Here is a 23138-nt window from a genome sequence, read left to right on the forward strand (position 1 = left end):
GCATTCACGAAGACCACCGCTGCATATAACAGGTGTCTCATTGTCTCAGGGTCTGACTGACCGAACAAAGACTCTTTAACAACCACATCCCAACACACACGCACCATCCATCCACCTGTCCCAACAGTCCCTGCGCCACAGCACATCCGACCACGAAAATATTTATCTCTCGTACACGACTGGCACCCACACTGCGCAAACACACATCCAGTCGCAGCAGCAACAGTCAAGCCAACCCAAATATATGCTCGAAATCTACCTCCCCTCATCCCCATCCCTGAACCTCAGCCACCCTCCCCACCACCGCATCAAAATCCACAAACCCAAATCCGCCGACACCAACATCAACATGTCAACACTAGGAATGGGCTTCTCAGTCGAACACGACCCCGATGTACGCGCGTACAAGGCGTTGCGCAGTAGACTTCTCGCAAAGGAGCGGGAGGGGAGGGATGCTGCTAGGGCTGCGAGGGCGGAGGAATTGAAGAGGACTGGGGCGCGTCCCGAGGGAAGAAGTCTGGCGGAGAAGATAAGGGTCTTTGCGAGTGGGAGGAGGAGGAAGGCGGTTAGTGTGGGTGGGGTGGTTGTTGATGCGAAGAAGTTGGAGGAGGATAGTGATTTTGAGGATTGAAGGAGGGCGGCGGTGACACAACTTGAAGCGTAACGGAGGACGTTGCGGTGTTCGCAAATCGTGGGGTTGTGGATTGGCTGATCAATGGTTGGTTAAAGGGTCGTGGATGAGAACATGAAATCATCGTTGGATAACGTCGAGGGTTGACCTGGATCTGGCTTGATTCGCTCTGGATTCAGAGTCTTGCTATCTTAGATTGTACTCGTCGCTCTTCTTGCTATTCTGCTTGAATGTTGAAGGAGTGCATTCTTGCTCACGACGTTATGCGTCAATTTCAATATCCGTTCAAGTGGTCATGGCGAGTATTGGGTCCAGTATCGGTCGTCCAAGACGAGTCCGTCCCACTGCCCAGACGTCGTACTGAAAGCGCGACGTATGGATTTGAACCAAGTTCGGCCGGTCAAAATGTGTCGGGTCCGCGAGGCTGCTTGTTCTGGTCTCGTTGGTGAAGCGGCGCCAAATGGAGATGCGGCTTCTGAAGCAGCAGATCTAGGGTCGGGCTTGCCTCATGTCTCCAACGACCACAGTTTCGTGTCATCAACACTAGTGTTCAGGCCGCCCAACCATGATCCTCTCCCTAGAACTCTCACACCCACACCGCCTTTTCCAATCCACTGACTCAAGGCAGCAACAACAGCACTTTCATCTTCGTGTGGGATGCGGACCCATGCTTCCGACGCCTGGACCTTGAGGATGTCAACAGGGATTGCGGTACCCGCTAAACCCAGATATTGATTCAGAGCACTATTCAAATGAGATAGTACAGTAATTTCGTCCAGCGATATCTGCTCCTGGGGGCGGTGAGCACTACCATTAGCTGCTTGGGTTGCAATGCGCAGGTGTAGATAGCCGTATGGTGGGTTACGCAAGGTGAACGTGGTTTCCGTCATGATAGGCCACGATCATAAATGCCGAGTGTTGCGATGTAGAACAGCTTAAAGCTGTAATGCGTCGAAATGCCGACGGTCAAGATCAGGTGTCCGGCGAGCAGAAGTAAGGATCAGGTGAACGCTACCTCTGAAATTGTCGTCAAGGTCGGATACGAGACTGCACAGGAAGATTCGCCCGGACAGCCAGTAAGCAAGCTCCCCGTACTTCCAGACCAGACTGCAGTGTGCCAAGAACGATGCGAATTGTAGTAGTAGCGGAAAGTAGTAGGTCTGGATAGGAGATGTGGTGGGCTGGAAAATCCTAGCAGCTGTAATAGCGAGATAAAGCTTTCCGCGATGCAAGAGCGAGGATATCATTCCCGGTCTTCTATTGCATCGACCACATTTTGATACACTCAGCTTTTGGTTGATTCCAATGCTTCCAGAGGACAAAAGGAAAGGAACGTGAAGAAAGCGGGACCAGGAGCACGCTAGCACGTTTTGAGCTAGCGTGCTTGAAAGCCGTTCTATCAGGTGCTTTGCGCGCTGCTCTCTCGTCTCAACACCTTCGCGTTATCACGAGGCATCGATACAGTCGGCTACTTGACCACGCGTCAAGGGATGTATAGGAGAGTATGGCATACGTGGTTCTGGGAACAGAGAGCAAGCGTCTACCGTTGACGTTTCCTGCGACGCGACATGGACGGTCCCTGATAGAGGGAACGCATGAAAATAGGTACGTGGCATGCCTTCATGCAATGCAGCCCTGCTATCCCTGCCAGCTATTTCAGCCTCACGTCGAACTGGACATGCCGTCTTGCTCCCTGCTACCGCGTACCATAGAGATACTTTGGGAGGTTTAGCTCGCACAACGGAAACTGTGCGGGCGATCTGAGGCCAACTACTGAGTACCTTGACACCGTTAGCACCGGGTCCTACCGTGTGACCAGGGTGTACAAAGCTCGCCGGAGACCTCTTCCTGAGGTCGTTGATAGGAGGAAATCTGGTCGCCCAACGCCGTGCCTTGTTCAACAACAACGACTTTCTTGAAATATATCATCCTGATGCTTTCCAGGATACAGCTAAAGCTAGCTGTAGCCGGTCGTTTCGTGCAAGCAGTAACCCTTGCATAGTCACCACCTAGCAGAAGGATCCTTTGCATGCCACGTCACATGCTCCGTCTCAGATCAAGCAGGCCCCTTCTAGTGAGTTTTGGCGGGGTTTCGGCGCACTAAGGACAAGGGCTAAAGGATCGTCCACGCGCTCGCGTCACACCACTACTATCGTCTCATTAGACCTCCATTGTGACTGACCTACACCAAGGCAATTGAGGCTTGTTCATCATCCCGCTAACCCCGCAGGCCACACCAACAAGTTGATGCTAACCCTTCCACGGGCTAACCCATCGAGTTTATACCAAGAAGCTCCCTTACTTGTACTGAGCAGGCAAAGGACTTCACCGCCTATCCTACCTCGCTTTAGGATACCTTTGCAACGACAAGCATGTCAAAAGCCACCGCTTGTGCCCGCAAGCTAAAGGCATGCCGAACACTAACTACTGCACAGCGGGCCGTAACACCCGTCAAAACACGTCTTGGCACTGCAATGCCGGTAGACCAACTCGTACAGGGTGGGATTCTTCGACATTGATAACTTCGCTTGACACCGGCACACGCAATTAAATAACTCTGCATCGCCTTTTCCCTCAACGACTTCAAGATATCCACGTCCTTTTGCCGCAATCTAGGCAATTGCAAGACGATCAGTCCGTCAAATCTCCGCGCATTAGTTAGCGCCGCTACAAGCCGGAACTTTACCTTCCGCCCTACAATGGCCGGAGTCGGGCAAGCGATAGCAGCAGAGTCCAACGAGGACAGCTTCGGCGGAAATGATTCCACCCTTGGCTCCGAAACAGCAAGCGACACAACATCTATCGCGTCGTGGATCAAGGAATACCGCATCATAAATGGCCGCCGGTACCACTCCTTCGGAGACGAGCCATACTGGCAACCAAATGACGAAAATGCGCAGAACCACAACGATCTTGCCCACGAGTTGTACACACGTACGTTTGGCGGCGCCTTGTATCTTGCGCCGCTCAAAGAGCCACTGCGCGTCCTCGATGTAGGAACCGGGACAGGTGTGTGGGCGATTGACTTCGCAGATAAATTCCCGCAGTGCGAGGTGTTAGGGATCGATATCAGCCCTATCCAGCCGACATGGATACCACCAAATTGCAAGTTCGAGGTCGCTGATGCCGAGCGGGAATGGACGTTTCCGGAAGATCACTTCGATTATATCCATCTTCGAACGCTCTACGGTGGCATCGCGCATTGGCCTAGTCTTTACGAGCGGTGCTTGCGACATTTGAAGCCTGGTGGCTATATTGAGCAAGCGGAGTACGCACCAGGCATTACTAGCGAGGATGGCACGGTGACGGACGACTCTCCGCTGATCAGGCTCACTAAGCTGGGGCAGGAGTGTTATGCGAAGCTCGAACGACCGGAAGGAGATTCGAATATCTTCGAGACTATGAAGGGCAGGATCACGACTGCGGGATTTACAGACGTGGTTGAGCATAAATTCAAGTGGCCTATGGGCAGGTGGCCGAAGGACCCGCAGATGAAGGAGTTAGGTATGTGGGCTAGTGCGCATCTCGATGTCGGTCTTGAAGGGTACACCTTGAGGCTGTTTACGATGTTGCTGGATATGACGACAGAGGAGGTAGAAACGCTGTGTGCGGATGTGCGTCGGCAATTGAGGGACAAGAAGGTACATGGTATTTGGCCGATGAATGTGGTTATTGCGAGGAAGCCAACGTCTTAGGTCGAAACGTTAGAGAACTTCGCTTGGTGCCTGACTGGCCGGTGGGCCGTCGCTGCCTACCGTTTTGCAATCATTCTGTGTACAGGAACCGGCCCAAAGACCTGCTGCGTGTTTAACATGAGTGGAGCTCATTGTTCGCAGTTTCGCTCAGTCCACATGTCTCGACGTTCATGTTCCTTTTCGGTCTTTCCGCCTGTGGCAGCGTTTCCAACGCCACGAATTTCTTCGACAGCGCGCAGGAACTGCTGCTCGCGATCTGCACTTTCAGCTCGTGCGACTTGAGCTGGAGTACATCTTAGACCGTGCAATGTCTCATGAATGAAGGTATAACTGGGCCAGCTCTGTGCCTGCCAGTCAGCGCCGTGCTGAAGCAAGAATCGGACGATGGTATCATGTCCCTCAGCTGCAGCCACATGGAGCAGCGTCCAGCCCGTAGATCCTTGCGACTCAAGTACTGCGGATAATAAGGTACCAGTCTCTGCAGGTTTTCGAACATGCCAGCATGAGTAGCATAGAATAAGGGATCCCAGTTCAAGTCTGTCGTTGCTTGGAGGTCTGCTCCATTCTTTATGAGGAAGTCCACCTCATCCGGTGTTCCCATACATGTGACTCTGTTCATAATGCTAAAGCCTCCAATATCGATTAAGTTCTGATAAGACTGCCTGAAGAGCGTAGGGTCAGCAGTCTGTAGAACCTGTAAAAGCTCCATGCATGACGGTTGCACATTGTCCTCGTCTATCCAGAGGTAGAACATTAGCGACCAGCCTAATCGAGACAAATGCTGTAGATCAGCACCGCGTCGTATCAAGGCTCTTGCTATACCCATATCCCTCTTGTGTAGAGCCCATGACAGAGGCGAAGTCTGATTCTCTCCGAACTTATCGTCTACCGCTGCACCCAGATCAAGGAGTGCCTGTACCACATGTTCATGCCCACCATCGATCGCAAAATACAGTGGGCTGAAGTTATCCTTTGTGACATCTTGCCAACTACCCGATCGCGTCGACAAGCAGTGTCGTAGAGCGAGAAGGTCTCCCCGCTGACACGCAAGCATGAATGGTGATTTGTCTGAAACAATATTACGCAGCCTAGGTCCAAGAACCCGCAGGCTTAGGTCGCGCGACACTCTCGCATAGATACCGAAGTATAACACGTATCGTCCGAATAACTCTAGGAATAAGAAGCAAGATCTCTCACTTCCCGCAGTCGTAGTAGATACCATCATCTCATGTGTCAGAGTCACAAGCCAGAACAACAGCCAGTACTGGGTCCGAAGAGTGCAAGTTCTGACTATTGCATGTCGTCCTCGATAAGCTGCATGGTCGGAGTAGAGAGGTAGATCTACATCTTTGCCTGAATGTTCTTCGTGATGATGGTAATTGTAGACGTATGTATTGCCCATATGTATCCGAGCGTGACCGGAGATCGTTGTGGCCCCGTACTTGTTCGCGTGGCCACACTGTCCAGATGCACAGGCAGGGAGTGTCGAAGAGGGCAGGCGTGAGTGTGTGGTTTGATTCGGTTCCGTACGTTTGGTAACCATTTCATGCATAGTTGCTACCAATGCCTTGTGGGCATACTCGCACATGCCTGTGTTCAGCGACTAACAGCTATTTACAATCTGTCAATACATAGCCGCGATTGATGACAGATCTGAGCATCTCGCCAGAAGGTCAGGTAGGCCAACCAGAGGAGATTTGGACTGCTGCCTAATGGACAAAACCCTAGCGGAAAGTCACTTCACCAGCTACGAGCTAGATTTTTCAGCCTCAAAAAAGGAGACCGGATCTGTCATACCATGAGTGGACTCCAAAACCAGTGCCCGAATAACAAGGCGAGAAGAGGTAAGAAAAGGCGAAATATGTATGATGTCGACCAAGTCACCGTCATGGGCCTGGCAACATCCAGTGCAAGGATGACAAAGCCTTGCCCATGGTCCGGCGAGCCTCCTTACAGCTTGGCCGTGTATTCGAAGCTGACGGGAGGGCAACGTCAAATGGTAAGGCCGTATTTGAAATGGCTTAACGCTGCAGGCGCATTCGAAGACACCAGAGCTTGGGAGTACAATTAGAAGGCTTTCAGGACGTCACGGTACTGCCGAGGCGCGACCCACGTGGACTCACTAGCTATCACATTCGAGATCAAACATCACTGGTTGTCGCTATCAGCCCGCTGTGCAGTACGTGCATTATGTGCGGCCGTCTGCTCCCGTAGCTTGATTCAAATTCGAGCACATATTTCTATCACTCCATCGTTAGCTACTGATCTGAAGGGGCTTACAAGTAACCAAATACGATTCGACAGAACACTAGCACGAGAGGGCGAAAAAGAACCTATTTCAGCCCACATCATCCTCTGCATACACTATCGACACGCAGTGCTGTATGTCGTAACAGCACGAGGCGTTGTCAAACGGCGTCCCGACCTGAGTGCCATTAAGCTCAGCCGAGTAACTCTCGATGTGTCATGTGCTGAAGTAAAGCAAATCATGTCGCCTAGGTCAGCTTCCCGAAGACCTATGCTGAAGCACTCGCTGACCTAGTTGCAGACCTGGCACTGTCAAGGTGAAACCGGGACCGAAACCGAAACCTCCACCCACGGAGTCTGGATATTAGCATAGCACATCCTTGAAAATGTGCGAGTGTTCCAATACGAAGACCATTGTGCACAGACTGGTGTACGAATTCGAGCGGCAAGACTATTGACCAACCAGTTGGACTGATAGATGCTGAAAATCACATCATATATGCATGGTAGTCAGATTCTGGTGGGCATGTCGGCATACCTCTTCGTTCAACAATAGAGCTGTCTGTTGTACGAACGCAGAGGAGTGGACAGTACCAGATTGTGTGGGCCTATATTTAAATTAAACTGTATATCTATAGTCTGTACACAATCAATCTGTCATACTTGCCTGCTTTATCAAAGGACCGCTCATCAGATTCGCCCGCGCTCAAATAATCGCTCACATCAGCCATTAAATCAGCTCTTAACCTCCGCCCAAATATACGGAAACAACACCACACAAGCCTTATAAAAGATCAAAACGCCCTGCACAGCACTCCACCCCGTCACCGCACCCAGCACCCCCTGCTCACACAGCATAACCCAAATACTCAGAAACGCCACCGCAAAAAAGTGATAGAACAGCACAAACGGCTGCCTGATGATACCCGCCAACAATCCAACCGGCCCATCGATGCAGTTCCCGCCCATCTGGAAGTACCGGAAACATCCCTTCTGAAGGTACTTCAACTGCGGATCATTCGCCGCGAATAAACTGTAGAGTGCCTGTGCGAGGATATTGATTACCGCCGTGAGATTTTTCCGTTGCCAGTGGAAGACCTTGAACTGCTTGAGGACAAGTTGTGTGTTTTCGAGGTCGGGCACGATTGATGGGTCGAGTAGCTGTTTAAGCAGAACGATGTCGTTGAGAGCAACGGTCATTCCGCCGCCTGTGAGTGGGTGACGCATGTTCAGTGCATCGCCGAGGAGTGCGACGCCTGGTGTGCAGTTTGTGCTTGCGGGGAGGAAGGAGTTGGGCATTGAGCGGAAGTGGCCTCTTTCTATCGCTTCGGCGAAGGTCGGTTGGACTTGCTCCGGTAGGCTTGGTAGGACGATTTTCTGAAGGTGGGCTTTCACGCCTCCCTGTGCTAGTGAGGCAGAGGGTGTGTTTTCTGGTATATCGACCAGGGCTCTTGTTTCGTGGGAACCGATCTGGTACAATAGGACCGGAGCACTATCGGAGAGGATGACATGTCCGTGCTCTGGCATGGGCAGAGGGCACGACTCGTGTTGTAACTCTAAACCCCAGAACTTGGATTTGGAAACTGGCGTTGCGGCCGAGTATTGTTTCCGAAATTTACTGCTGTAACCGTCCGCTACTATCGTGAGGGCGCCAAAGAAATAATCCTTTTGAACCTTTTTAGTCAGCGTCTGTACACCAATCACCCGTTGTCCCCGCTCCGAAGTGAACGCTATCGGCTCTATAACTTCTGTCTCGAAGACTGTGACATTGGGATGTGACATCGCTGCTGCTCGTAGCTTAGAGATGAATCTGCCATGGTGGAACGACCGGCCTTCTGCTCTCCTTGGTTTATGATTCGATTTCTCTTGCTCCAGTGATTCGGACTGCTCCACGGCGTTGCTCGGATAGGGTATGTGCACTGGGACCTTGTGATAGAAAACCCCATATCCCTTGACCGTTACAGCATCGATGTCGTCTAGACAATCCCGCAGCCCAAGCTTCCGAAGTGCTTCGACACCTCCGGGCTGCAGCAGCTCGCCTACTATCCTATCCGGCTCCTTCAAAGACTTCTCGAGTAATATCACGCTCCTTCCTTGATCTCCTAGCGCGACAGCCAAGGTGGATCCTACCACTCCTGCGCCGACAATGACCACGTCGGCATCATGATGTAATCGACGCCTTTCTTCTTGTATGTCATGCGTGGACTCGATCGATGTCTCTGATGGTGTGTCGGATATGTATGGCATCCTAGACGTTATTGCCGTTTCAAGGGCGTCTCGTTGCAGGCGGTCTGGACCGGGAGAGTAGTAAATGCGACAACCTCGGATTAGATCGTGTGCGCCGTTCGATAAGAGCTCAACAATTGCTTTCAGTACCGTGTCAACAATGAAGCGCGACTGGGTGCATGGGTGAAAAGACGGTTACGAGCAAGGAAAGAGCGATGTGATGAATAACTGGTAAAAGATTAGTTCGCGATTCTCTCATGATTTGGTTTCTGGATCGCCCGCCAGTGGTTGCGGCAAAGAAAATGGCATGGTGGTATGATGCACGATAACTTTTTAGCGTCTGTTAGTCCGTAGTGCATCTGCAAGAGTGACGCCGATCGGGAAGCCACATTCCTTCAGGGACTCGAACCCGATCGTTCCTGCGGGAGTGGAGCTTGTCGCGACCCTTGATTCCTCCTGTGGTCCCACCGAGGTGGCCTGCCATGCCATGGGCCTCATTGGCATGCCGGTGACATCCACGTGTGACGCCCATCATCCACGAGGTGTAACGGCGTACATTTCTCGATGTTCTTTGCCTGAATTTTTTCATTTCAGGCCGATCTATCTTACTTCGTGCTTCTACGAAGACCCAGCTCAAGTATATTCCCTCAGTCCTGGAACTCTCGCAGCGGCATGATGATCCTTCTAGTCTTACAGGAAACGCAAATGCCATGCCAGCCCCTTCCAATCCGCCCAACACTGCTCAGAGTGTTCTGTCCCAAATGCATTGCGTGCCATGGTAATCAATTCCGACCTCTTCTGGGAATCCAGGCCATGCCAGGCCGGATGCAGGAAACTCCTTTTGATGACGAAAACCCCGTGCTTTGCTTATCGCGCTCGCCAGTTGATGCTGTTCTTTAACATTTCTTTTGTGCTCGTGTACTCCATTTCGCCTGTTAGGATTGATCGCACGCTGTGGCCGACGGACCGCAAGACCCGCAACTGTAAAAACTCATACCAGGAGCTACCGACATCAGCCACCCCAGCACAAAACCGGGTTTGGCATGTGATCATGGCTGTGCGGACGTTTCCATGCAATTGCTTCCAACACGTCGATACACTCGCTCGCATTATTTCAAGTCGCCTCGGATTTGTGGGCAGTAAAGCGATTCGAGATCGTTTGTGTGTGGGGATGAATACATCTTTAGTTCACCCACCTTTCCGAAGCTCCTCATTCTGTGGAATGGCTTCGCCCTTGTTAACACCTGCTTGGGCGTCAACAGCCTCCACTTTCGGGCCCTTCTTGTTCTTTTTCTTCTTCTTGCTCTGCGTTTGCCACTCTTGTGAGCCATTCGGCCCGGCTGCGTGCGCCAGATTGATGCCATTGGCCATCGGCACCAAAGGCGGGCCTGCTAGACTCCCCATAGTTGGTGCCTCGTGTTTGCGGGTGCTGTTGTGCGAGGAGTGGCCATTGTTGACAGTAGCAGCCGCAAGTGCAGTCGTAAGCTCACGTAGCTTGCGCTCATCTTCGATCTTGCGCAGTACATCGGATGGGTCAGAATGCTCGTAACCCAGTGGATCTGCAAACCTTGTACTCGCGCCATTGAGAGACAGGAAATCATTTTCGTGGACGACATCGCCGTTGAGATGGTTGTAAGCAACACCATTGCCCATCTTCCTCCTCATGCTTCCGTTCTTTGACATGTCATCAGACGATGACGGTGTATCGAGACCCGCATCTTCCGAAGTGGTGACACTAATGTCGAGCTCCTCAGACGAGCTCCGAACAGGCCGCGAAGCTGGCTGCCGCCGGGGTGGTGAGTTGAGAGACCCATCCACGATCAGAGGCCCAGACCTGTTCGATGGCGGACTATTTTGAACTGGCTCGCTCTCGGGAATTGGTCCATTCTCGGTTACGGGGTCCATAACCGAAGTGCCGTTCGCAACCGAAGCATAATGCGAGGCTGGTGACGTTGAGACACTGGGTAACCTTGAGCTTCGAGCTGAGATGCGTGGCGACAAGCCACCATTGTGTATAGCCAGACCTGCAGTCGAAGGAATTGGCGAGACAGTGGCACTACCATGATGGGCAGACAAGGATGGTGACTGGCCAACATAGTATCCAACATATTCTACTGGCCGTCGTCCAGCATCGTATCGTGTACCTTGTTGCGACATCCGGCTAGCCAGGTATCTAGCTAATGGGTCCTGTGGGTTCGAGGTCACGGACGATCGTCGATTACCACTCGTACCTACCTGACGTACAGGAACATCGAATCTCTGGGACAAATAAGGCAGGCCGTTGGAGGCAGGGACGACTCTCGCAGGTTGTGAATGTGCGCGTAGAGTATTTACTGCGGCGCTGTTAACAGAAGCCCGCCGGGCATATCTTCGTGAATCTGGAACCGTTGTGCTGAGCAGTGGCGAGGCCGGGTTTGTGACAATGCCAGACGATGAAATGCCATTGCTGTGAAATGCAGAATTGCTGTTGAAGCGTGTCTGGTATAGAGGCGCCGTTAGAGGCATTCTCGAGCTGGGATTTGTCCTAGATGGAATAGACGAATTTTGTCCCTCATCCATCGAGTCAGCACCAGAAAGTGCACTTGGTGAATAGCCACTGGCTGCCACCCGATGTCGGATGAGTTGCAGTCGGAGCTCCTGCTCCTGAAGTTGTAGGTATTGATATTGCTGAAAGAGCTGATCGTGCAGCAGATGTTGCTGATGCTGTGCCTGGAGTTGCAACTCTTGAGGCGTCATCTGGAAGGGCAAGTCCCGAAGATGATTTGGTGGCAAATCGCGAAGATGGGTTCCTGCCCTTCCAGGGGGATTCGAAGACCGTCTTGTGGCGTTATTGTGTGGTCTAGGTCGCTTGTAGTTGGGCTTTCCGGGCCTTGTAGGTTGTGGTTGCGCTTGGGGAGGAGGTTGGGGTATGATGGCTTTGGTCGTAGGTTGAATGAACGTCTCTGTCCGCCGAGGCAGGGGCTCGGTCTGTGGCGGAATATACTGCTCACAGCATTCCGTCAGGTTGCCAGCCGCTACCAGATCACATGCTCGACGCAGTTCCAGGTGTATGCCGCGGACAGAAGTATCGTCCGCAGTATTGCCTAGGTTGCGAGAACTGTTGAAAGGCTCTTCGACGCATAAGCGGTTATCCTGTAGTAGGTGCCACGCCTTCTGAGTTTTGGGAATCACTTTGCCGACACGCACAGACATGACACTCTTCTCGAAGTCAAGTTCGTGGGCGTAATGGTGGAAGAACTGGAAGAGCAATTCACCCAAGCTGGACGTGTTTACTTTCCCAAAACCATTGTACTTGGACAAATCCTTGTCAAACGCCACGTTGACACCTCCCAAGAGTCGTGGTTCGAGATTAGGATTCTGTTGCAAGGAAGGCAGTATGGGTGGGCTGCGTGTTTGCAGGAAATTCAGAACCAGGCATATCCAGGTGTAGGAGCTTAAAGTGCCACCAAGCGCTTGTACAGTATTAGCATATGAGACATGACAACCTTGTAATCCACTAACCTGCGTCGTTCAAGATTCGACGCTTGGCCCAGTATTTGACTATCATGGCCAAAGGACGAAATCTGTCGTCGATAGCGACGTACGAGCGGATAAGCTCGGTATTTTCGAGAGCGATCGGGTTGTTCACATTCATATCGCATGCAACCTGTAAGTCAGGATCCCATACCTTCACAATGGGTACCTTTGCGCTCGATACGCAAACCACGCGTTCCATGCCATTTCGCGCCAGAAGGTCGGCTATCGAGCATGTATGCTCGATCTCCTTACAATCAGTCATGATGCAAGTGTCGACATCAGAATCGTTTGTACCCAATCTGTTGCCTGTCGAGCCAAAAACACTGACATTGATCTGTTGTCCGGGCCACCTCTCTTTCAGCAATTTTTCTAACTTCTCAACCAGCTTCTGTCTTTTCGTTTCACTTTCGTTGGTAGGTAGGAGTCGCCCGTAAAGCGCCTGCATGTCTGCTGTTATCCGTAACTCCTCGTTCGAATTTAACCTCTTAGCAGCACCTTCCGGATCAGGTTCCAACTTCTCTGGGCCTAACGTATATGGTACACGCCGCCTTGCTTGTTTCATGCCTGTCTCATACTTGCAAATCATGCCACGACGATATGTTGGAGGGGTACGGCCTGCGCCTCTGCGCAAGGATTGCGGCGAGGCTTCTCTGGTTGCTGTGGCAGTGACAGGCGAGGCGCGTCTACCATTGGGCGAATGCGGCCTTTGTGAGGGAGTTGAGGGCAAGGAACGAGCCTTTGCGGAGGCTGGTGAGAGTCTTGAAGACTGCGCTTCCGCCATGGTTGGATCCGGCATCTCACTCCTCGACATATTTCTCAACGCAGAGACTTGTGTTTCAGGCTCTATAACGGTTCGTTCATCTTCGTTGGTAGACTTGTTGGACATAGAATACTGCTTGCGCTCGGGGTGAGAAACTCCAGATGTTGCCAGAAAGGACAGCCTCTGATGGTGAATGCGCTGCGCCTTGGTTGCAAGCACAAAGATTGTTGGCTTGACAGAAGACGCCCAGAGATTGCAATAGTTGTATCTAGTGACCTCCGCGGGTATGGCTGGTCAAGGACTTCTTGTCCGCTGCAGTTGGAAGTGTCTAATTATTGCCTCGATAGAGCAATTGCAGTGCCAGACTGTTACGACGTGAGCACACAGACAGTTGAATACTTTGAAGAACCCGATAACGTTAATCGTACCCTCCAGCCTGCAAATGCGAGAACCAGCCAATATTGACGGTCAATTATTTCGAGTGAATGGACGGAAGACCCCTTGAGCTGTTGTGGGGAAGGTGCAACCAGGGTGACTGCTATACAGATGGTTTTGTGCAAACGCTCTTTCGACTGTAGTGTACAGACTGACTGTTGTCAATCAAGACCGTTAGGGTTACCAGAAACTGGGCGTAAGTAAGGCGTGGTTCGTTCGGTGTAGTGTTTGAGGAAGGAGACGAAAGGTAGCGGCAGTCGCGTATGCGGAGGCAAATGTCAGAGTGCTGCAGGAAGAGGAAGCAACACCAAATGTCGTCAAGTGCGAGGACGGAACGTAGACAAGGTGTGAGGGAAATGAGACGTGAGGTTCAGGTTCGAGGTGGTGCTGCAGAGTAGCCAATAATTCCTCTGGAATAGAGGCACGAATGGACGATCGGAGTCGTTCCTGACTGCGCTCAACTTTCAAGGGTTGGAATAGCCTTGTGCTCCTGCACTCTCCTCGAGCCACCAGCCTAAATTCAGCTGCACAAGCCCGAGGCGTGCCTGTGGATCGACCTGCCAAGCCACTTACAGCGGTCCTTGACTCTAGCGTGGAGTCCTGCAGGAGCGGCTGCAACGGCACAACATGATCATTCTGCATCATCGTCATAATGGTTATTTTCATCACAATGGGAAGTATGTTATGCTCATTGACACTACTCCGTACTGCTTTAAGGGGTCGAGTGAAATCGTACTTTGAAATGGACAGACTATGTAGCTTCCAATCAAAGGGAGTCAGTCAGGATGAACTTCATCCGGCGGCCATTGGGAGAAATTCACCTAATGTAAGCACTGTCAGCTCCTACTCCGTACCAGCATATCCCCTATCGCACGGCCACTATAATCCTCTCCTGTAGCACGTGAGTTGCGGCCCATTGTCATCCACTGGGGCACACCAATTGGATAGTGCTGTGAACAAGACGACGAGACATGACATTGACGCATCATCGGTGGTGCGCTCGAGCCAGACGCTTCCTAAGGGTGGTCATCTGAGCGCAAGTTTGGCCACCGAATCCCTCGTTATTGGCTAGAAACCAAGTCCTGAATGGCTGGGTATGTGGCACGGTCCTTGCATGCAGAGTGATAGACTGGGCAGTTAAATAGTAGTTCTTAATCATACCCGAAAAAATCTGCAATACAGTCTTCAAGGAGTGTACGAAAATACACCGAGATCAGATCAGATACATATCTAAAAAGAAAGCGGTCAGCCGTCCTGGTTGAGGCTGAAACCGCATGGCGGAGGGAGTAACTTACCCCGGACCGCGTTGGACCTCCCTACTGTACTTCCAGCCATAGTCCGTAATTGGAATAGTGCCAGTACAGGCATCGGCGCACTCACTCACCAGCAGCCCTTGAGAGTATATTCTACTCTACTCATACGAGATGGTTGTCTATAGATGAATGTATCTACATACTAATTAGGTATACTTTATCGCGATGAAGTAACCACCGCTTTTTAAGTCCAAGCACGCGTTCCGTGGCCGACACGAACCAGGAACGACATGCGCCAAGACATGCGAGTATTCAACCATTTAAAGTCTCTGGTTTAATCATTCGCAGTGACGATTGGAGTCACGAGACATGCACCAGTTCAACCGGTCGAATAAACCCTCACAACACCCACTGAGGCAAGCGGTTGCGTGGCTGACTTCTCAGTTATTCCATGTCACCGCGTTCGAGTCTACGCGCTTTGCCGACAAATCGACCATGATTCATGCAGCACGTTACTGCGCAAAACCGCATAATTCCCGATGGTGTTCAGGCGCAAAGGGAAGGCGCCATGCAGCCTTAATCAATTATGCAACAACCCTGGCCCGCGTCTCGTTGAGTCTGCTGCAAGCACTACAAACTCGTACTCTACTCCAAGTACATGAACTCGGTCTCCCATGGTCACGAACTGACCGATTTATGCCTGAGGCCTCTCCAATAACATCGATGGAACCTCAAATCTCCAGGCCGGATTGCTTTGTGGGTTTCGATGGAGTCTACGAGCTGCATCACACTTGCAAATCATTATTGTTGTTATGCGTCGCACGCGGTCCAGTGATGTGAGAAGTATCGAGGTACGTGTTGTTGCATGCCAGAACTGCTTCTTACGTATAGAACATACGCAGTTTGCGCAAGAACAACGATCTTTTCTGCACAGTTGCCTAGCGAACGAAGAGTTTAAAAAGAGAGGCTCATTTCCCGGAGCCACTCGTCTGGCATGGACCTCAACGACTTCTAACCACAAGCAGGCCGCTAGCAATTTCGAGCAATTCCTTTCCTCGTGCGCTATGGTGGCTCTCGCTCTCTTCCTCGCAACACGGTTGCATGCTGCCACCATGCTAGCGCCTTCCGCTAGACTTTCAGTTTCTCGTCTTCGATTCTAGCTGATAATAATCTGCGCTTTGCCCGGCGGTACGAGTCGCGAGCGTTTTTCTTTCTTGAATTTTCTCGTTCTTGCCCAACCATCCCGTCACAGGATTCAGCACCATCGTCAGTATCGCAGGAGCATTCTCAGCAGCCAGCATTCGCCCGTTGTCCAGCATCGCGAATTATCCTGCTACGAGGTAAGTTTCAAGAGCACCCAAAGTCTTCGATTTGACACTCGACATGTGTCTCGCAACATTTCCCGACAGATGATTTGTCTACATGGAATTCCCCTCATGGTAACAGGCGATCAACTAAGAAAATTTACCGCACCACCATTCCCCACTGATAGCCGTACCAAATCTGTCACCCCTCTGTTTCGGCACACAAGACATGCTGTCTCCCACGTTTTCCTCGCGAAATGCCCTTCATTCCTTTGACAGCTTCCCAGCCAGCCACTGACCCTCATCTATCAGATTGTGCGCGAATCGTTTTGCCACACCGTACTTCGAACTACCCGTCCGAACTCCGAACCAAGCGAACAACAACAGCCACCAAAAAGAGCAGAGGATGTCATTTTACGAACCTCAGGGGTGGCAAGCTCCTGTACGGCAGGCATCATGGGAGCAGCCTCCGCCTCCGTCGCGTTCAGGTGCCAGCTCAACCTCGCAGAGGGAAGAGCCGAATGCTTTCGCCACCCAGTTCGAAGGTACCGTTGATCGACAGCATACACATAAGAGATGCTAATAGGGTATAGAGATTGACCGAGCGGTTGATAATCTGGTGAAGAGTGGGAAGCTCTATGCAGGTGGACCGAGGCGAGAGCCACCACCTGCCATGTACAGCCCCCATGGTATGCGCAGAATGGAAGGAATAATTCAATCAAGAGTACTAACAGTGGCCAGGAGGCCCACGAGCGCATCACGGACGTCAATCAGTTGGTGACTTCAGGCATTCGCATCGTTCACCTGCTGGCCAACAAAACTTTTATGCCGCCCAACGGTATCAGGGCAGACCCTCCGAAGCCGACCAGATGTTGCAAGCAAAACGCCGCATGGCTGCTCAGCGAGAACGCGAGCTTCGCAACTACCATCAAGAGCAACAATACAACAGAAGTGCGTTCCCTGCGCCAACCGATGTCTGACGCAGCTAATACCCTCAGGCGTTCTCGCAGAAATGGCTTCCAACAAATCCGACCGATCGATGAGCCCGAGCACCCTGAGCGAGGAAGGTCGACGGGAGCTCATCGCACGACAACGACAAGCCCTTTACGGACCTGACGGGGCCGGTTTCGTGCCACATGGCCAGTACAATCAAGAGGGGGCCCAGAACGAACAACAGTCAGGACCCGGAGGCATGAGAGGCCCATCACCTAGAGGTATGGACCCTTTTGGCATGCCTGGGCAGGGAGAAAATATTCAGCAACAGACTGGTGAAAACCAGAACACATCTCCTCCATCCCACCAACAAGGGAAAGCACCTACGCCTCCTACCGGTGACGATTCCGTGCATTCTCGCACCATTTCGAAGTCGACTACAGCACCAATCAGTGGCTCAATGGGACCAATCGGGAGTCGACCAAACCCACCGCACATGCCTGGGCAGATGAACAAACGGACTACGTCTCCACTACCGTCCTCGCTGGCTTTCGGATTTGGCAACAACGAGGCTGGGAATGACAGAGCAGCATCTGGCAACTCCGGTGCGGGTCAGAAAGAGAATCAAGCTCCTTCCATGGGTACGTGGGGAACAGGAAGTGGTGTGTGGGGTAACAAGATTGGCTCGTCCGTCTGGAGCTAAGGGACACGCCTGTATACATTGTTTGCAAACATCGGATGGTTACCTTACCATATTGCGACACGAATGGATTGGTACATACGAGGTGTTGGTGGAAGGTCTTGTAGGAAGGTTGAACAAGGCCATGGTCAGGCATATGTGGAGGGTTTGGTGTGCTCTCGATGTTGGCACTTTGATACGCGCTGGAACAAGTGCTTCTCGAGGGGTTTCTGGGTTTGTATATTGCATCTGAGGGGCATTTGGGTGGTCTTTCAGCGAGCATGTGATACCTCAACTTATGTGGCTGCGAGGATGGTTTGCAGGGCTTCTATCGGGATCGCGGTCGTGCAGACACTTGCTTACTTTGGTCGTATCTGGAACTTGCGGTGAGGTCGGACAGTCAGGTTTCTTGTTATAGCATGTTGATGGATGGTCTTTCTTGGAATTGGTCTGGTTCGGAACAGGGTCGCTGCAAATGGTACCGGGCATGGTTCGCAATGGTTGGGTTTGTGGGGAATCTCTGCTTTCAATATATGGTATATGGGAATGGTTACACGTAATGCGATTATATCTTCCACAGAAGGTTTTGATGCAGATTCTGGCTGTCCAAGAGCCGAATCATCTTCTGCCTCCTTGCCTGTTGGTTCAACATGGTGTCGCTGAGTAGGAACGATGCCCGTATCCGGTCGACCACGTGAACCATTCACGCACAGTGATGGACTCCACTATAGCCTTGGCGGGCAAGTGTCCCGGCTGGTCAGCAGATGAGACAGACGAGGTAGACGAACCTCAGTCCTAGTACCTATGTCGTGCCAGTGGTAACCTGGCTCGATTCAAAAGCTCTCTCAATTCGATAACGTGCCTAAAACACCTTTGTCGACCATAGATACTGAAGCTGTGGGCGGTACAGTCTCCGTCTAGACACGATCGAACGCTTGATCACCGCAAGTCATCCTTCGGCATCGTCCCTGGACTTCCTTTTCCTCGAAATGTACACAATAAATCCCCGACGGAGTACCATTGTTTGTGCTCACGAGCTTCGAAAAACCGTGGACCCTGCTCGATCGACGACGGAAGTTGAGATGCCAGATCGGACCCTGCTTCGGCGGCACCAACCACGGTAAGGCACTGGCAAATGTCAACCTGTTGCAGTGTTTGAGGCTGTCAAATTCTACATGAACTCGTGGTAGTCTGTCCTTGACAGCAAAATGCAGATGTTCGGAAAGGATAGTACCCTGCTCTACTCACTACCATCTTTAGGATCACAAGAAGGAGCGGTTATCTTAGATCCAGCCATTCGAAGGCGGATATTCAGGTCGAACCTGTTGCTTCTACGCGGGACGTTCTTCTGCCGGCAACATTGGTACAGGGTCTGCCCTAGCAAAGATTGAGCTAAATCAGGAGGCAGATACCACAATCGGTGGCAGCTCGCTTCGTCAGGATTAAGCAGATGGATATACACATCACTGAGGTCATTCAGAGGGCACTCACTGAGATCTGTGGTGTTCTCCAACGTCACATAGTACAAGATATAGCAAGGTGTTTGTCCGCCGAAGACGTTTGTATGACGGCAAGCAGTTGCTGATTGCTTGGACCAACGACGGTGGTGAAATATGCTCACTGCCCCACTTCATTGATCCGCAAGTTCACGGCACGGCTTTGCAGCCAGTCATCTACATCTATATATCCCCATGGGAGATTCTCGACGGTCACCGCGCGTGATATCACGGTTGCTGTGACTATGGCGCTACTTAATATCACAGCATGGATCGTTTGCGACGTCGACCGTTCAAATACTGCTCGTCCACTGCTACATTGCAACTGCTATTCAGGCTAGTATCAGGCGAAAATCCCCACATCTGAGATATCTATCTACCTGGACAAATACGACAGATCGACAAGAACAAGTCGGCAACATGGACGCTCTTTCAAACAATACCACCTCAACCACTGATTCGATTGTGCACGATACCACGCATGGTTTCTTCAGCCTGCCGAGAGAAATGCGTAACTACATATATTGGCTGATACTACAGCCAATGTCTTCTGGAGTATTGGAGTCGACAAAAGTCTTGAGTCTCTGCAGACAGAGTCACGAGGAGGCCATTGTCTACTTGAAGCCTTGTGTGCCAATGTTCCGACTTGGTCAAGGTCAGCGAAGCCTATTCCGATACCCCAAGGCCAACGGCAAGGTCAATCTATTCCAGAGCACGAGTCGAACCTCAAAATGCTACCAATACCAGAGGTTCTCCGAACTTGAGGTCGTTCGCGCCACTACTATTCAACTCACCTTGAGCGACGCCTCATCTGGCCCAGGTTATCCTCTAGTTATGAAAAAGACAGCAGAGGATGCGATCGAGGTGGCACAGGTCATACGCAAATCCACCCATCTAGAGACACTCGAAATAGCCATCGGCAGCTGGCGACCTGGATCTAACCCGCCGCTTCAGGCACAGATTCTTGCCGCTTATCTTTCGTTGATCTCTGCCTGCAAGCAGATGCAGGCTAAGATCATTATATAAACCAGCGCTCTGAAGCAACGCAACGTCGAACAACGCAACGTTGCGGAACGTTGCGTTGCACAACAGACATTCGAGCGTTGCGCAACGTTGCGCAACAATCCGATATGGTGGAAGGATATTAGGTAAGGCAAGGCTAAGATTCAATAAGGCTTGCATCCACCAAGGCTGAAGAATGACCCACCTCGATACCCCCTCCCTCTAGCCTATCGATAGGCTATCGATAGATCGCGCTAACCGTATTGGGCGTATTGGCATTGTTGCGCAACGTTGCAACGTTGCGTTGCGACGACTATATGAACGTTGCTAGCAACACAACGTTGCGTTGCTTCAGAGCGCTGATACAAACGCCGCCCTCTGATCAGCAAGATGCCGACGAAGCTTCGTCCAACGATGACAACACTATCGTAGCAGGTCCGTTGACACCGCACCCACTGGTGGCATACTTCAGAGGGTCTGCCATATCGCTTGGAGTGGAGATCCAGTTCGCTGAGCAAGGCCAGCCGCCATACGATGACCTCGACCAGCCTTGGTTCTACTACGACATTCTCTACCGGCCAAGCAAGTACGACTCCATATCTGGCTCTCAATCTATCCGAGATACTACCAATGCGCAGAAGAGCTCCGGCGCTGAGCGCGACATAATGTATAGTACGCCTGGCTTCTACCACACGACCACGCAGGATAAGCCTTACACTCTTGTCCCAGAGTGCAGATCATGCCTGACGGTATTCGTATCCGATGACGACCTTCGCCAGCACTTGCAGGAAAAGCCATCTCATGCTGTGCCATTCCGCAAGAAGCGATGGAACACCATCTCTCATCTTGCTAATCGTGGCGGTAGGATCTGCTGGAGTTGTGGCTATTCGTGCTCAGCTCTATGCACGCTTGAGGCACACCTTGACAAGAAGGGTCATTGGCGGCACGGCATAATCCCGCGCTATACAGAAGACAACCGAAGCTTCGATACGTATTGGAAGAAGCACTTGGCAAAACATGGGTGGTTGTAAGGAGTTGCTCAATCAAGGGCTGATACTGTTAGGAGAAGTTTCCCTTTGTGATCAAGTTGTCGGATGATATGGCAGAACCTGCCGTGGATGACACATCTACGCTTCCTGTCTACTTTGGTGGATGGTCGAGGGGTTTGATGTGGAGCCAAGTGATGCGTTGCAAGTTGCATACGTTCATCACTAGCACTAAACCAATATCCATGCAAGCTTTATATCTCAATGCCAACTCCACTAAGGTATTGTTCGACACGCAGATATTTCCATAATGCATTCGAAACGGCCGCTCTTCTGCCATAGCATGATATATCTGATAGGGGTGCCACTGCGCCCCGGATCGCATTTCTGACCCTTCACAACCTCGCCTTCGCCCCACTACCACCTTTTCTTCCACTCTCTACCTCCTCAATCAGCTTCACCGCCGCCTCCACACTCCTCCTCGTATTCTTGAAATATAAATGACTCTCATCACTACTCGCTTGCCCCGTCACAGTCCTCGCCTGAATCCCATGACTGATCGTCGCACCCCTCACAAAGTTGAAGATCTTCGCCACCTCCATATCCAGTCCGTTTCCGTCTTTCCGTACATCGTAGCCCACAATACTTGTGTATTTGTCGAGCAACTCGTTGAGATCGGGTAGACCGTACTCGCGGCGCGATTCTGCGCTGTGGTAGGCTATGGCGGTTGCGTTATCGGAGGCAGCGGCATTCGCGTTGAGGTGCCAGAAGGGCGACGTGGTGAAGACTAGGTCGACGAGGGGGTGACCTATCGTGCTGAGTTCCCAGTCGAGGATAGCGATCACGCGGGGTTCGGTCGGGTGGAGGATCTGGCATGTTGTGTCAGATGTGCTTCAACGGGCTCCACTGAGCCAAATCGCCGTGGGAGTTGGAAGTACAACATACCACATTATCAAACTTGAAGTCCCCATGGATGATGGCATACCGATCCCGTGGTAAATGACCCCTGACATAATCGATCACTTCATCGTACCTCTCGTGTGCTCGACCCAGTGGCTCACCCGTCTTGATGTCCTTCACTACAGCCTGTTGAGCTTCGATGCGAGGGAAAGTCTGGCATTGTCGACGGTAGAAGTCTGTTTTCTTGCCGTACCCTTGCAAACCGAGCTTATCGGGGTCGAGTGAGTGCAGCCAGCCTAGCGTTTCAATGAGTGAGAACCACCTGCCGTGCGAACATGATCAGCAAACGTTCTTTGATGGAGTTCGATTTGCGTAGATGAAAAACTCACGCCTTGTATCTGTCCTGGGGCGATAACTCGCTAAGCTCGACGTAGTCCTTCATTATCCGGCCTTTAATGAATTCCATGACCTGCAGCCGTCATGGTCAGCGCTTGGTATTCAATCCGTGTTGCTCGGGCGCCCACATGGTCGATTCGACACTTACATAAAACGCTGTACCAATAACATCTGTATCCATGCACAGCCCATACGCCTTCGGCACCGGGAAGCCCGACACAGCGTTCAGCGCCTTGAGCACTCTGTACTCCCGATCGACTTGATGTGCCACCGGACTTATGATCGTGCCGGAAGGCTTCTTCCGCAGGATGAATCGTTGGCCGCTATATCTTCCATCAATACCCGTTGGCTTGGATGAGGTCGATAGCTGTTGATGACTTACGAAGCATCATCTACAAAGTACGTCGGATTACTCTGGCCATACCCAATCTTGGTAGATATAACAGGTAGCTCTAGGTTCGGGATCACATTGGCCTCTTCAAGCCACTTCCCCAACGCATCATCGTTGAGATCGTGGCGTGTTGCGGCGCGTGTTGTCGTTGAACCCATGTTAGTGTCTTATGTTAACCTTGGCTATCAGACGGGCAAGGAGCCTGTGATGTGGTTCTTGCCATCTTGTAGACGACTCGTACATAATTGCTGTTGTGGTCACGTTGTGCAACAACGGCCTCCTCACAAC

The 23138-nt window shown here is 51.6% G+C and overlaps 8 protein-coding genes across 8 annotated transcripts; 5 read left to right on the forward strand and 3 right to left on the reverse strand.

Annotated features, from left to right (window-relative positions):
• Window positions 1-349: 349 nt before the first annotated feature.
• Window positions 350-631, forward strand: PMZ80_005674 (uncharacterized protein; the record flags this gene model as incomplete). The annotated part of the gene is made up of 1 exon (XM_064874091.1): window positions 350-631. The coding sequence occupies one exon, from the start codon at window positions 350-352 to the stop codon at window positions 629-631; it is 282 nt and encodes a 93-aa protein (XP_064729813.1).
• A 2699-nt stretch (window positions 632-3330) lies between these two features.
• On the forward strand, window positions 3331-4326 carry PMZ80_005675 (uncharacterized protein; the record flags this gene model as incomplete). Its single annotated transcript, XM_064874092.1, has 1 exon — window positions 3331-4326. The coding sequence occupies one exon, from the start codon at window positions 3331-3333 to the stop codon at window positions 4324-4326; it is 996 nt and encodes a 331-aa protein (XP_064729814.1).
• A 2982-nt stretch (window positions 4327-7308) lies between these two features.
• ERG1 (Squalene epoxidase) lies at window positions 7309-8820 on the reverse strand (the record flags this gene model as incomplete). The annotated part of the gene is made up of 1 exon (XM_064874093.1): window positions 7309-8820. One exon carries the CDS (start codon window positions 8818-8820, stop codon window positions 7309-7311), a length of 1512 nt encoding a protein of 503 aa, XP_064729815.1.
• A 1167-nt stretch (window positions 8821-9987) lies between these two features.
• PMZ80_005677 (uncharacterized protein) lies at window positions 9988-13201 on the reverse strand (the record flags this gene model as incomplete). Its single annotated transcript, XM_064874094.1, has 2 exons — window positions 9988-12251; window positions 12301-13201. 2 exons carry the CDS (start codon window positions 13199-13201, stop codon window positions 9988-9990), a joined length of 3165 nt encoding a protein of 1054 aa, XP_064729816.1.
• Window positions 13202-16473: 3272 nt separating this feature from the next.
• Window positions 16474-17703, forward strand: PMZ80_005678 (uncharacterized protein; the record flags this gene model as incomplete). Its single annotated transcript, XM_064874095.1, has 4 exons — window positions 16474-16612; window positions 16661-16756; window positions 16809-17018; window positions 17066-17703. The coding sequence occupies 4 exons, from the start codon at window positions 16474-16476 to the stop codon at window positions 17701-17703; spliced, it is 1083 nt and encodes a 360-aa protein (XP_064729817.1).
• A 1892-nt stretch (window positions 17704-19595) lies between these two features.
• PMZ80_005679 (uncharacterized protein) lies at window positions 19596-20201 on the forward strand (the record flags this gene model as incomplete). Its single annotated transcript, XM_064874096.1, has 1 exon — window positions 19596-20201. The coding sequence occupies one exon, from the start codon at window positions 19596-19598 to the stop codon at window positions 20199-20201; it is 606 nt and encodes a 201-aa protein (XP_064729818.1).
• Window positions 20202-20494: 293 nt separating this feature from the next.
• On the forward strand, window positions 20495-21208 carry PMZ80_005680 (uncharacterized protein; the record flags this gene model as incomplete). Its single annotated transcript, XM_064874097.1, has 1 exon — window positions 20495-21208. One exon carries the CDS (start codon window positions 20495-20497, stop codon window positions 21206-21208), a length of 714 nt encoding a protein of 237 aa, XP_064729819.1.
• Window positions 21209-21558: 350 nt separating this feature from the next.
• PMZ80_005681 (uncharacterized protein) lies at window positions 21559-23008 on the reverse strand (the record flags this gene model as incomplete). Its single annotated transcript, XM_064874098.1, has 5 exons — window positions 21559-22032; window positions 22109-22385; window positions 22453-22532; window positions 22608-22782; window positions 22842-23008. The coding sequence occupies 5 exons, from the start codon at window positions 23006-23008 to the stop codon at window positions 21559-21561; spliced, it is 1173 nt and encodes a 390-aa protein (XP_064729820.1).
• Between the last annotated feature and the right edge of the window lie 130 nt (window positions 23009-23138).

The sequence above is a fragment of the Knufia obscura genome (genome assembly GCF_036327395.1).
Source record: "Knufia obscura strain CCFEE 5817 isolate CBS 148926 chromosome Unknown scaffold_6, whole genome shotgun sequence".
NCBI classification, from domain to species: domain Eukaryota; kingdom Fungi; phylum Ascomycota; class Eurotiomycetes; order Chaetothyriales; family Trichomeriaceae; genus Knufia; species Knufia obscura.